This window comes from Trachurus japonicus, chromosome 21 (genome assembly GCF_045865225.1).
Source record: "Trachurus japonicus isolate A0001 chromosome 21, Traja_1.0".
Lineage (NCBI taxonomy): Eukaryota > Metazoa > Chordata > Actinopteri > Carangiformes > Carangidae > Trachurus > Trachurus japonicus.
In genome coordinates, this window is record NC_140927.1 from 25,354,644 (window position 1) to 25,369,334 (window position 14,691).

Consider the following 14,691-nt stretch of genomic DNA (forward strand, 5'->3'; position numbering starts at 1 on the left):
CACATCACTTGTGTGGACGTTGGACAGATGATCGATGAGTAAGAAGGTTGGTTGTCTTTCACTTTTTCAGCCACAAACCTGAATAAAAAGTGAAACTGGGGGATGTTTGGTCTTGGTCAGCTTAGTAAGACCAAAACTTTAGTTCAATTGAATTTTAAACTTTTACTGCTTTAAAGAGACTTGTAGCTCCAGGACATTTGACTTGAATTATAGATGGGACGACTAGAAACTGTTGAAAACATATTGCTGCTGTTGGATGAAACTTTTCAGGGTTCAAAAAGTCAAATTAAGAAGTGAAAATTATCCAAAACTACATCAGATTTAGAAAAACACAACAGTGACATGTTCAGTGTGTGCTCTGTATTGGACCAAATAATCACTATAAACGCCTAAATGTCCACATAAGACTATCAATACGACTATATTTCACAAGTAGTACATGAGGAAATGTGTGTTTTTATAATTTATTTGCACTGCCCCTTTAATTTAAGTGAATGAAATTGAGATTCAATTGATTCATTTTGCTGACACCTCTTTAAAAAGATAATGGGTTTCCTAGAGAGCACATCAAAGAGGGGCTGGAGCTTTGTTACGCTCACACAATGACCCAACTTCAGTACCAACAACAAGCCCACGTTAAGAGTCCTGGAGGGGGGATTAAAAGGCCACAGCACAGGGGCCAAGTGGTGAATGTATGAGGCTCACAAAACAACAACATAACATAACAACACACAACACACAGGCACGTGCAGCTCAGACCCACACAACCATGTAGCAAACACTCAGACTAAAACCTGTCGGACTGGACACTCGTCGAAATGAAAAACATCTGCATTTAGCACAAACAACCACTCTATTATCACTGAGAGGAGCAACAACAAACTCCAGGAATGTGTCTGCGAGAAAAACAAATGATTAAAAAAAAAAAAAAAAAGCCCATTAAACCAGACAAACGGTTCAATATAAGGACAAAAACAAACTAAAATGAGCTTAGTGGGTGAAAACCATCATGAGCTGTTGATTTTATGCTATAAATCGGCTGAATTGCAGATGTAATTGGTGCTAAATGTTAAAACAGCCCGAGAGGACGACCTCCCATTCCGCTCAGAGAGCAGAAATAGACATTTAGCATTTAGCAATCTGCTCAGAGGACGGCGCGATGGTGCAGCGGGTCCTCCTCTAGTTGGCATTTCTACTGTAAAGCACCCACAGGTGAATGTGAGTATGAGGATTGTCTCTCTCTATATGTTATGATACACTGACTGACCACCTGTTCTCGGTGAACCCTGACCTCCTGCAGTGTCAGCTGGGGTTAGATCCAGATCCAGAACCAGTGAGAACAGAAACCAATAGGGAAAGACCAGGTGGCTCACCCTGTGTGTGGAGCACAGTCCATGTAGGCATAAGCCTCGCCACAGTGGCCCGGGTCTGAATCTGACTCCTGCTACATGTCATCCCCGTCTCTCTCTCTCTCCCCCTGATTTCCTGTCTCACCGTCCTTTCATAATAAAAGTGTTAGGCCCCAAAATATATCTTTAAAAAAGAAGAAAAGAACAACACACACATGCACAGATATTGTTTTTATATACATGTTATTTCCGTATTGTACTTATAGAGACTATTGTACTGCATTTTATTGTATTAACTGTTGTATGTATGATGTTAACTTTTACCAACCTGCACAACAGATGAAAATTAGCATTGATGGTAAAACTGACATGTTAATTAATGTGCAGTGCACTGTCCCTGTTCAATAAATAAATGAAATTGAAATTGACACAGACAATCAGATGTAAGGTGAAGCGGCTCACATTGTTCATTTGCTCACAGCCTGAGTAATGAAAACACTCTTTTTGATATAAATGCATTAAATACTATAAGCTATAGTATTTAATGATAGATATGATGTTGCTTTAGATGACTGAAGTGTAAGTAGAGAAGTGTACATATAAATGTCATTTTTCATAAAGAAAAAAAAAAAACTCCAATTCTTGTGTAACTGCTTTTCTTGTTGTTTGTTTATTCCCAGAGCCCCGTTGACCGCTTCAGTTTCTGAAAGTACTCTATAAATAAAGTAACTTAATAGTAAAATGTGTGTGGGCGAGAACTGTTTACTTGCCGGGTAAACTATTTACTGGCTGATTCTGTATCTCGAGTCGTTTAGTCTGTTCTCAGATGTCTCATTGAGGACAGAACAAAGTTCTTCTCACAGTCTAATGAACCACGGGGTTACAGCCTAACTTTGAGCATCATCGCCCAGTCACGCTAACCACGCACGCCGCCGCAGACTTAACAAGGCCGAGACATAAAATAATAGTCCCATGTCTGACAGCGACCAAAGCAAAAAACTCAGGATAGAAATGGCACGGGATGAGAGGAAATTTTCACATCATCCAAAATCTCCCAATGACCAACAGAAGTTATAAAAATCTATGATCTGTGACATTTTGAACGCTGAACAAAGATGCACCAGAACATAAACTATAAGAGCTTAAATGCAGCAGAATATGAAGCAGGAAACCACTTCTTCAGCTTTGAACCACGCCAATCCCCTCTGTGACATCAGTGCGTTTGCAAGAGCAGGTGACAGGTGTGATCAAACTCTGGACTGACAGTTGTGACAAATAGACAGGAGTGGACCGACTCTCCCCTTCACCTTCGCTCTCCTGCTTCTCAATCACAGCTGCCAAGGTTCAAAGTTCAAGGGCTTTATTTTTCAAACGCACAACAATTAAGAAAGGTGTGGCCGGCAATGAAGTACAATATGTGAAGTCCAGTGCAAAAGATTAAAGGGCTAATGACTTAATAATACAGCATATAAGTGGCTTTAACCCAAAACATCTTTAAACAAGTTCTATTCCTGTGAACCCCCCTCCTCCCCCCTCACTGCTCTGGGATCAGCTACATGACAGTGCTCAGTATCTTTGATGAGTCATCCATCCACATCTAAAAGACAAAACTGTTGCAACTGCTCTGAGTGGCCACATTTGAAGATGAGAAACCCCCCCAACAACTGTGTCTTCTAATGAACTGCACATGTGGCAGTGAACGCCTCACGCTTTCAGGATGCAGCCTCAAAGGCAGCGACAGTGTTGCACACAGCAAAGATCAGTTACACACATGAGAAATGACTCAATGAGTAAAGAGAGATTATACAGAAGGGGAGGGGCTGTGAGAGTGGTGGTGTGTTCAGGTACCAGTTTGGAGACCTTCAGATGCCAAAAAGATGCACTGCAGAAACAAAACACTCTTCAATTTCTTGTGATCTTATTATTTTGTGCAATAATAGTGAGATAAAAAGTGGAAATATTAAACTGACACTACAAATGATTTGATTTGATCCACTTGGACTAGCGCCCTGCCAGATGATGACAGGAAAAGCTGATTCAGGTACAACTTTTTTTTTTTTTGCCCTTTGTGTTGGCAACAGCTGCTGCACCTCTGGACTGGCCGGCAGACTGAGACTTGGTTTCTTAAAGTCGCAAAAACAACAACATTTTTTAATGTTCGGCTCATCAGGGTCAACATTAAAGATCATAATAATCTCCACCGTCCTGCACTCAGGTCAGGTCATGGTTTTATATATATACACACAACCTGCAGCGGTAAAGATTAGGGTTCTTGCAGCTCCCAAAAGAGACTGAAAAGAAGATTTTCTGACTAAAGCAGACTTAACACATCAGGTGAAGAGCCTCTACATATATCATTCAAATCCTATTGGCCAGGGCAAACAGTAAAGAAGCCAAAGCCAGACAGAATTATGAAGCTGTAAAAAAGAAGAAAAAAAAGTGGGGGAAAAAAAGCTGATTCAGTCTAAATATGAAGTAGAAAAGAAAAACCTGTGCTTGCTCAGAATAATGAAGATTAATAGATTTATTTACTCTCACAGCTGGAACAACAATCAACACAAAACTGGTGTCACCAGGAGGCAGAATCCTTCCACCTCATTATAACACAGAAAACGACCTCGCTGGACGAACATTTCCACCCACAGAAGACATGTGTGCATCCGTAATTATTTATCCTCTCCTCCTTCAAATAATATCACAGTGAGTACAGATCCCTTCGCAAGAATACAAACTAATTAAAGCTAATGAATGTCAGATGAGCAGAATGAGGCGATGAAGCACAACAGCCGACCCAGCGGCGCTCAGCTCGGCGCAGTGGAAACACGACGACGGGAAAAGTGGAAACCATCCATCAGATTTCAGATTCTCACCGTCACATAATCAGTTCAGTGATTACAGCAACATGCCGACATCCAAGTGAGAGCTTTTGTCTTTATTAAAAAAAATGCAACTAGTTGTTTAAAAAGCATGACTCAACTTCTGTAGTTTTCCATAACTTTCAACTGCATCTTGGTCTAAACATCAGGGCGGTTCATGAAAAGTGTCATGATTGTTTATTGCTGCAGCAAAGGAGCTTAAATCAAAACCAATAAACTAGATTTTGGACAGTTACAGAAAGCCATACGACTCGCTCTATTGCTTGATATTTATCTGCACATAAATACAGACATTCCTTTCATCATAAATTAACTATGAACACATAAATCTCTCACCGATGAAAACAAAAAACTTAACCTGGTCCTAACCAGTCCCTTTGCACTTCATTTCATTTGTGCAAAGGGACTGGCCACTTGAACACACATTGAAAAACTTTTACTTCCTGGTAGATGGATCCTCTGTTCAAGTTTAAAACTATTGGATCTGCCTTTTGCTCAATTGCTTATGTTTGGTTGTAATGTATGTCATTGCACGCTGCTGCTGCACGACCAGCCCTCATTGCACTGAGCAGAGCAAAGCCAGTGTGTGCAACAACAGCTGCTGTCGGTTTTTGCTTGGCAAATTTAAGTTGCCGCAACGGGACGTTTAGCTTTGCAAAAATCCATCTCAGACTTTACTGAACTACAACTTAGTGCATAAACTCAGCGTCATTGATCTCAGCCACTTCCTCTGATTGGTTGATCCTCTACCGGAGAAAAGCCGCAAAAGCATTTCAATCGCAGGTGGAGTAGTACTAAAGGGAAATGGAAATTGTGCTATCAAATAAAAAAAACTCCATCACCAGACAAAAACTTCAGTGTTGACCAGTTCATCTGAATTTCTCTGTCTCTCATGTTAGACATAACATAGTTTTAGTGTACAGATGTTGGAGAGGAAAATTGTGGTTACGTAAATATATGTCCAAGAATACCATAATGAAAAAAAACAAGAAACAAATTTCATCCTTTGCATAAAACCAACCAAACCAGTCCCTGTTCTGCTTTCTCACTTCTTCCTGAACTGGACGTTGGCGCTGGATCACGTCAGCAGAGACCTGAGGAGTCTGTATGCTTTTACTTCATTAGGACTGGAAACATGATTACACTCTTCATCATAAACATAAAAGGTTTTATGATTTGATGGATGTTTCTTCTTTGCACGGCGCTGAAGATGGATTATAAGTTAATCAAGTACACAGAAGAAGGAAAATGCTAAAAACATAAATATTCCTCTGACAAAACCCAAAGCAAAAGGGTTTGTAGTCATTTTTTGGAGCAGTTTCCTTGAGAATCAGTTGGTTCATTTCACAGTTGTATCTAAACGATCACACCAGCTAATAAAATCAATTACAAGCTGCTTCTTTTTGGATATTTTTGGCTGCATTGTCTAGTTTTGAGGGAAAAAAAAACATCTAGAATACACATATCCACATCATTTCCTGCAGACTGTGTGAGCAGAAGAGCTGATACGATGCAGAGGAGCAATCTCATCCAAGGTGTGAGTCTCAGTTTGACCCAGTGCAGCTCCCAGTCTGTGACTACTGGAGGTATATAAAACACACTCAGGTGCTTCCAGGGAGGCGCTGAGAGGAACCCGGTTTGTGTTTGTGAAGTAAAAAAAAAAAAAAATCTGTTGCTAAGTTACAGCAGCTCTGAGCACAGTTTTCTGGACTCGCAGGGGAATGCGTCAGCAGTGGTTTCTGTAAAAAAAAGAAAGAAAAAAAAAGGTACTCAGGCTGGCCCTGCATCCATGTTTTAGTTCAAATATCATCTCCAGCAGCGGCCTCCGTCACACTGCACGGCCTCTGGGTGTTCGCTCTCTTAAAACACAATTAAACTAAGCAAACGGCAGCCGGAGCTATAGACGCTGCCACAGGGGGACAGGTACGAAGCAGTGAACCGTGCACGTTGTGTGTTTCGATTCTCATTCAGACAGTTTTCCCCAAAGGGACTTGCTTGTATCTCATCGCTCTCAAAACACATGTACCTTGTCCTGCAGAGGAGGGAATTGGTTAAAAAGTCCGTCCACAGGGGCCCCGACAAGTCTCACAGGGAAATTAAAAGCATGTCTAGAAACGGGTCAGGACCAGGAGGGATGGCTGTAAGAAGACAAGGCAAAAACCACGGGGAGATGATGTGGACATCTGTTTTGAATTTCCACACATTACAAGCAACGGGCAATTCAATTAGACAGGCAGAAAACCCTGTTACCACTGGATTCCTGCCAGCCAGGACTGGCCCGCATACATGCCCCCTCTCCTCCTCCTCTTCCTCCTCCTCCTCCTGTGGATTCGGAGAGAAGAATGGGAGCAGAGCTTTTCCACCAAACAGTCCCAGGAAACAAACTCAGGAAGTAACTCAGGAGCCTGAAGTTCCTCCATGTTTGTGTTTCCACCATATCTTAAGGACTGTGAAGATTAGGTCAAGTCAAACACGTTGAGTTGTATAGAGTTGTGTAAAGCCTTTTGCGGCTGTGGGAACTCTGATAAGGTGCTTCGATGGGGCAACCACTGGGGCAGTATCAGTACCGGACCTCTTCTATACATGAAGCCAGAGGTTAAAAGCTACATTAGCCACTGCTAGCATAACACATGCCCAAGTTGAAGGTGCAGTAATCATATGTTTTGACAATGAAGAGGGATCCAAGAAAAAAGACGGTCAGTGGTTCTGCCAAAATTGTTATCCTCTATTATGAGTCTGACAATCTTAATATTACGAATAAGAATTACATTGTTAGAATTAGAGATGTTCCCATACCACTTTCTCCTTCCCAAAACCAGCTCTGATACCTGAGCTTTGTGTTTATCAGATATCAATATCACCAGTGTATTCAAAAACACTACAAGTTAAATCATATGTTATTGTTAGATGGCCTGTCTTGAGTTGCACAATGTTTGTCATGGATCATATAACTGACAAATATCAAATAGCTGGTAAAGTGCAGCCACATCGTATAAAAATAATGACATTTAAAGTTTCAAACAGGATAAAACAAAATGAAACAAAAAAAAACCCAATCATAAATAAATAGCAATTTCCTTTAAAAACTGTTGAAGTGCTGCCAGTTTAGAAAAATAAAATACCTTTAGTCTCTTTTATCTTGAAATTGTGCAACAGCAACTTCAAAACTAAATAATCTTTGAAGGAAAAATGCAGTTTTATCTGGATGAAACTAATGTTCTTCAGGTGTTTCTCCTAGAAATGTCTGCAGCAGCAGGTCAGTCCATTTAAAGACAGTGGTATCAGATCGGTGCATAGACTTAGACTTACGTACGTGCCAATGTCTGATCAGGCATTTTTGTCACTCAGTGTCAGAGACATTTCCGATGCTGGTATCAGTATCTGAACATCTCTAATTATAATGCTGTGCTAAATCAGCTAAATCAGCTAAATCACTCTTAACCATCAAGATTAAAAGCTCCCATTCCAGTTTCTAACACTCAACGTTCAACATTTCAGCTCTGTAAACTCCGCCTTGAGTGGACGGGAACCAAAACTGTCTAGTTTCACCTGAGCTTCCACTTGTCAGAATGAATCATATTTCAATGGTTAGTCAGATCCTTCTTCATATTGTAATTAAAGACTTTGTGCTACGTGTTGTGGAAGTTAACAAAACAGGTTTCAACCAAATTTAGCCCAGTTTTCAAATGGCCTTCTGACCTTTCTGCTATCAAACGCCTGCTAACCTGGTGCCTGGTCCCGTCCTTCACCATGTCCTGTCAACGTCTGTCTCCAAACACTAATAAAACCAGCTACACTGAGGCTTATCCCAGGTTCAGATTTCAGTTTCACCCGTAGCAAACGCACCGTGGACATTGAGCCACTCGCATTGCGCCAAACTGTTTTTTGCAGTCTGAACAGCAAACTCTGTTTCTACCTTACCAAACAAACCACAGGTGAATATCTTCTTGTTTAAGGAACCAAATGTGTGAAATGACTGGAAATGTGGCGACATGAACGGCAAATTACTGAGAATAGACAAGAGACTAATGAGGAAATGAAGGGTTGAACAAACAGGCACATGACTGATCTGCCTCTCACACTGACAAGACTCTGCAGGGTTATTTGTGTTTTATTGTGTCATTGTCATCATCTCTCCTGCAGCTGAAAGCTTCCCCTCACAATGTCAAAACAAAAAGAAAAATCTGTGAACCCCCCCTCTCCTCTCTCCTCTCTCCTCTCTCCCTCCACTCTCCCCTTCAAGGCCTCTGCAATGAACTGCTAAATTAACCACAATAACGGTATCATGACAGCACAGGACAGGACAGGAGGCCACATAGAGAGTAAAGTGTAATTTAAAACACAAATGAAAAAATAAAGATATCACAAAGAGAGAAAAAAAACACCTACAGTAGAAACAAAAAGGGAAATCCTCCAAAACAGCTGTTCGGGCTCATTAAAGGAGACTATTGGGGAAGGTTACAAGGTTCAGTGACGTGAAAGTCTGCATATTAAAAAAAAAAAAAAAACCACACATAAAACATATTGCTGGAGCACATGCATAAGAAAAACGACATTATCTTGGGATCTCACATAAACAGCAGCGGTTCAACTCAGCGACGAGCCGGGTCCTATGTAAACAGGAGAGAACAGATATGCTAAAAACAACAGCATGGTGAGGAAAGAACAACAAATACAGCAGCTCGTTCCCACACACTCACATCAACACATCAAATGACAATGTGGCTTTCGCAGAAAATACAAATAGATGCCGGGTCACATTCGCACACACACACAAAAAAAAAAAAAAAAAAACTAAACTGAACTATCAGCCCGGTCTTTGCTTATGTAACTAAACATAAGAGTCCTGAAGAAACAAAAAAAAAAGGAGAAGTGAAATCCTACATCCTTTTCAGTGCTGAACACATTCTTTGCACGTTTTCATTGCTGATGCTCTCGTAATATCGGAGGCGACTGGAGAAGTAGCCGAGGGTGGACCGTATATTACTAGTTTTCTTTTAAATTATGTGTCATTTAATATTCGCTCTTTGAAGTTGGATCCACTTCACTGGCCCAGATAAAGTGTGGGATGTTTCATTTTTCTAATTTCTGGAGGACTCTGCTGAAAAGCTAATGTGCATGTCTCTTTCAAAAGACCTCTACTCTATTTATTTAAACAATAAAGCCAACAAAAGGTACGTTATATCTATATGTGACGACTGGGCATCTCATTTCCATAATCTTCTGCCTCCCCTCTTTCTAGTTTCAGGCTTTCCACCAGACTTTACATCCTGGCTGCAGAGATTTGCTCCTATTCAGCCACAACATCGAGAACAAATGAACAAACGTGGCCGCGTTTTATTGCAATTTGCCAACCATTGTCCTCCACCTGTGTGAGTCGAGCATCATTTCTCCACTTCAGCATCTTTACATACCAGGTCTGCTTTGTGCTGCAGCGGCTCGTCTCATTTACTTTTATATAGAAGCGCTCTAAAAGGCTGTAAATCAATCAGCAAGTGATTTGCCTTTATGTGGACAATATGCAAAGTCACAAAGTCACCACACTGATCGCATCGAAGCTAGAAAACACATTAAAACGTTGCTCCTGGGAGACGGATCGTTTCGAGATCCTCTGAGCTTCTCTAGTGGAGTGGACGTGAGGTTTCAGTGAGGTCAGTTCATCCCAAAGGCGTCTGATGGACCCACAGTGAACTCCGTTGACCATTGTTTTATGGACCTGACTAATTGGAGCAAAAGGCCGAGCCAAAACCATCGGCTACAGTCACAGATAAAAAACCCACGACAAAAAAAAAGGGACGTGTCGTGCACAAGCATCTCAGTTTACTCTGCATCAGACTTTAAGGATTAACACTTGTGAATTAAACCATTTCGTTTTTATAAAAGCTCCTACTGTGGAGGAGCTACACTGTTGGAAGGAATGTTTATGAGCTACACAGGGCCCGATAAAAACAGCAAATTGAGTAAACAGCCAGAACAATGAGGTGGGAGTTAAGAGCTGCTGCACAAACACACACTCACACACACACAGTTTGGGTTAATAACACCGAGTTGTAGAACTGAGTGTACAATGCAATTAAGTGTACCTTTAAATAATGGTGGAAAATTAAAGCCATTTGTGTAGGCACCTTTATTACAGACAGAGTCCAGCGGCCCAGCAGAGATGTTTCGAGAGTAATATTGATGTTGTAAAAATACTACCAGAGGCATTTAGACTTTATGAGGAACATGTAGACTCAGCAGCACATTAAAACAATATCCCCTGAAACTATCAACTGTAAGCTCATTACAAGTCCAGATGAAGTTAAACAAAAGACCTGAGATCAGTCTTTCCAAAGCCTCCTGCCCCCAACTCCTGCTAAACAGCCTCAACTTTGAGCATTTAAAGCAGCAGCTTTATTGTCACTTTATTAAAAAAAAAAAGAATAAGTCCTAATACGCATGATGCATATCTGTGGTTGCAAATGTGCTTCAAGGCTGATATTAAGGAGTTGAGAGCAGGATTTATATTAATTACAGATCTGAGCCCGATGCTTAGAAGATGCGATGGTTATAAACATTGTATGCCGGATAAACATCCTGTGCATTCACAGCAGGTCATAACATGGAAGAGTGTGTTGATGGAAAACCACAAGAAACAACAAACAGTCAGGTCACATATAGGAAGCCTCAGTTTTTTTCTCAACTTCAGCAATTCCCATTCATCTCTAATGGAGCAAGAGCAGAACTGTACAGCTATACACTCAAACATTCACCGCTGAGACGTGGACGACAGACTACAGATTAGAGCACGGCCGTTAAACATTTATCCATTTTAAAAAGTGTCAAAACCAACATCTAGATCCTCTCACTCATGACAGACAATACTTCCCCAAACTCATCACCAGTTCCCTTAAAAATATAGATATACCACCTCCTGTTCAGTCATGTGCCTCTAACTAGTGTCAGTCCATGATGTGGGTGATTGATAAAAGCAAAAAAACCAGTGAAGGCATCACCAAACAAAAAGGTCAAATTGAAAGACCACAGAGAAACCGTGTCGGTGACCGAGTGTTAACGCCATCAAATTTGTTTAATGGCTTGAAAAACAGTCACTGTGGCGATGATAAAGAGTGTATGACTCAGAAAATACACAAACACAGTAAGTATCGCACTTACTGTATCTTTCATTCACTGAAATCGTGATCAAATATTGTGGTATTGCAGCATGCATCAACATATCTTCTATTTCTTCATATCTCTAACTGGAAAATGCTTGAATTACGGTTGAATACAATAAAGCTCTTTCCCTGTTGATGCTGCAGTTCACACACTGTCAGTGAAGTTACATTAAGAGCAGGAATATTAGGGGGGAAAAGAAAAAGAAGAAACAGGAAACTCAGCAGCAGCAGTGGAAAGTCTGACTGTAGTTTGCTTGGATGCCCTTGTGTGTTAAACCTGTAGTTGTCTGCTCCCTGGAGAAACATCAAGCCAGCTGCGGTCTCCCTGGCAACCACCAGCCCAAGTGTTTGTCTACCAATCACCAGCTCAACTTGTCAATTAAGCCATTTAATGTTTGCTGAAGAGACAGGCTGCAGCCATGGAGACGGAAACAGAGGCAGCATCACTTTGTTCGTGCTTAAAAGGTGCTCAGACCTGACTGGGTGTCACTCCTATCCTCTGTCTGCACACACCCCTCACCCCCCCACCCCACCTCCCTAAATGCCCCTCAGTAGTTTAACCACAGTGCCTCTCTGATCAGACCACTGGTGAACACAACAACCTTCTGGGCAAAAAAAAGAGACTTAAAGGCTTCAGTGTGCTTCAAATGACGGAGGTTTGACCACATCTGAGGGCTCAAGTGCCAATTCTTGTTAGGAGGGAGGGGGTACAAGAGGGGGTGAGGGGGGTAAAACCAGTCTAAGGTGTGGCTGGCTGCATCACAACCACTGTCTCACTCTGGGTATCTGGTTTTAACATGATGGATCGCACACTTTTGGACAGTCTGTCTGTCCTCAACGCTATTGTTTGTTTTGCACTAAAAGTCACTCAAGCTGCTGTGTTGTGGAGAAAGTGGCAGTGCCCTTGTTTTCATTATCTCTCCAGCCTTGCCCCCCCTCCACCCTAACCATAGAGAGTGAGTGCATGCATGCCACCGCTGTGAGGAGATTTCAGACACTGGGGGAGAACATGTTGAGCAGCTGGAGGCTTTAAAGGAAATGTTCCATGTTGAGCTGTGTGCCGTCTTGTTGCGCACAGTGGAGCTCAATGTGGCACCAGCAGCTCTCTGCATGCAGCAAACCCATTCAAAACTTTTTAAACACACACAGACAAACATATATAAGACATTGTTCCACGTACCTGCTTCCACAGAAAGCTGTCCATGCCGTTTAACGTCCAAGAAACAGCCACGTGGATGGCGGAAAGAATAAGTCCAGTGATGACCGCGGCGCGCATCCGGACAGGCAGCAGAGTGTAGATGACATGGATGAAGAACACGGTCCACCAGATCCCCTCCGAGGCACTTCTGGGTTGCACGAGCAGCACTCCGATCACCTGGATCACCAGCACCACCAGGATGACCACATAGCACACAATCCACATATGGTCCTGGTGAAACCCGTTCCTGTTGCAGACCACCATGAGTATGAGTGTGAGGAAGATGGCAACGGAAAATACCACCACAAAAGTCACGCTCGGCCTCGTCGCGCCGCCGGAGCAGTGGAAGCCCAACATGACCGTGAAGACCAGCACCAGCACCGCCATGAGCATCGTCAAGCTGCTCTGGTTGAGACGGAAAAAGTAGCGCTGGTAGAGCCGCTCCAACTTCTCCGACTGGAATTTCTTGGATTTGAAAACGTGCATGACGCTGGTGCAGCACGCCATTAAAGAGAAGTTCACATCGGGCATGACCACCTCCTCCTCGTTGTTGGTCCTCGGCTTGGCTCTGCGCTCCTCCAGACCCAGCTCCACGGACTTGGGTCTCACCTCGTCGTCTGGGCGCTTAGGGGACGCGCGCTCTCGGTTCTCCTCGCCATGGTCCTGCCAAGCCGACCTGGACCTGAAGCTGACCCTGCTGACGGTCGTGGAGGCTCGACCGGGCTGCTGCCGGTGGTCCGGATCATCCTCTTCCCTCCACCGACTGTTAGTCCGGGTGAGCTTCTTGCGCGGGGATCTGGCCGAGTATGGGCACCCGTTGGCCACGGACTCAGACTCTCCCCAAGCTGATCTGAGCTCGGTCCCTCCCCTCAACACAGGCGCACCGACTCCGGGTGGGCTGACACTGTTTGATCTGGACATAGTGGTTAGAGAACGGGAGGCAATGAGAGAACGTGCTTAAACAAATAAACACTGCATTAAAAAGTTTTTGTTCCACTGAAAAATAATGTCAGGACACACAGATGAGGCGTAAGTTGGATTTCCCATAATGTCAAGTTAAAAACCAACTATCACAGGGGGGTTTTCTCACACTTTTAGAAGCAACAAAACATTTCATTTAAAAAATCGAGATGGGATTGTCCAAAGCAATAATCAAGAGGAGGGGGGGAGAAGAAGAAGAAAAAAAACAATTGAACATGCGCAAAAGTCACAGGGGGCCAGGTTCGCCACGAGAGGAGGGAAGATTAGATCCAGGTGGATTTGGCTCTACATCATTGGGCCCAATTAACTACCATCCATGGAGAGGTTGCACGGCAGCAGCGCGCTGTTGTAGATGATTAAACACAAAGCACAAATCAAGATAGTCCCCAGAGATCATAGCGCAACGCCATCAATTACGCCGTGAATCCGTTATATCTGCGGACGCGTTTCCTGTATTCTCGTGAACGGCTCGTGGACAGAGGAGACGGAGACAGGGAGAGGAGGAGAGGAGGGGGGGAGGTGGGAGGAAAAGACGAATCCCATGTTGGCGGATCTTTATCTGGTCCCCTTCGAGTCTTAATTCACCTGTAAATTGGCCAGAAAAAGCTCTCAGCAGCAGCAGCAGCAGCAGCAGCAGCAGCAGCAGCAGAAGCCCCCTGGTCGGCGGTGGGATGATGCCTCACGTTTGGCCAAAAAGCATCATCATCATCATCACCATCATCATCATCATCATCATCATCACGATCCTCGCACACTTGGCGCTGATCGGAGCGGAGGAGAAAACTCAGCCGCTCCTGCGTCTCCTCCTGTGGCAGCAGCAGCAGCAGCAAACAGCTCCCTGCTCCATGGTGGTACCGCTCTGCTGGCGTGAAGGCTCAGTCAATCTATAGTCAACCTCTGCGCTGAATCAATGTCCAACAGCTGTCCAACAGCTGTCCATCACTGTCCGATTCCCCAGAGAGAGAGAGAGAAGGAGAGAGGGAGAAGGAGAGAGAGGGATAGAGACTCCTGGTTTGATTTGTAGCCAGACTCGTACCGCGCAGGCAGCGGATCCGCGGTCGTTGCAGCGGTCGGTGTGTTCACGGAGCGTCCGCCCGGTGCCGGAGTGCGCCCCCGCAGCCTCGGACAAT

The 14,691-nt window shown here is 43.4% G+C and overlaps 1 protein-coding gene across 2 annotated transcripts in view; it reads right to left on the reverse strand.

Annotated features, from left to right (window-relative positions):
- The window catches only part of adcy5 (adenylate cyclase 5), an 88,986-nt gene extending 75,357 nt beyond the window's left edge, over positions 1-13,629 (reverse strand). For both annotated transcript variants that reach the window (XM_085764854.1, XM_085764853.1), the window contains exon 1: positions 12,563-13,629. In XM_085764854.1, the coding sequence (XP_085620980.1) occupies positions 12,563-13,501 (939 nt within the window). In that variant the 5' untranslated portion in view covers positions 13,502-13,629. The remainder of the gene's footprint in view (positions 1-12,562) is intronic.
- Between the last annotated feature and the right edge of the window lie 1,062 nt (positions 13,630-14,691).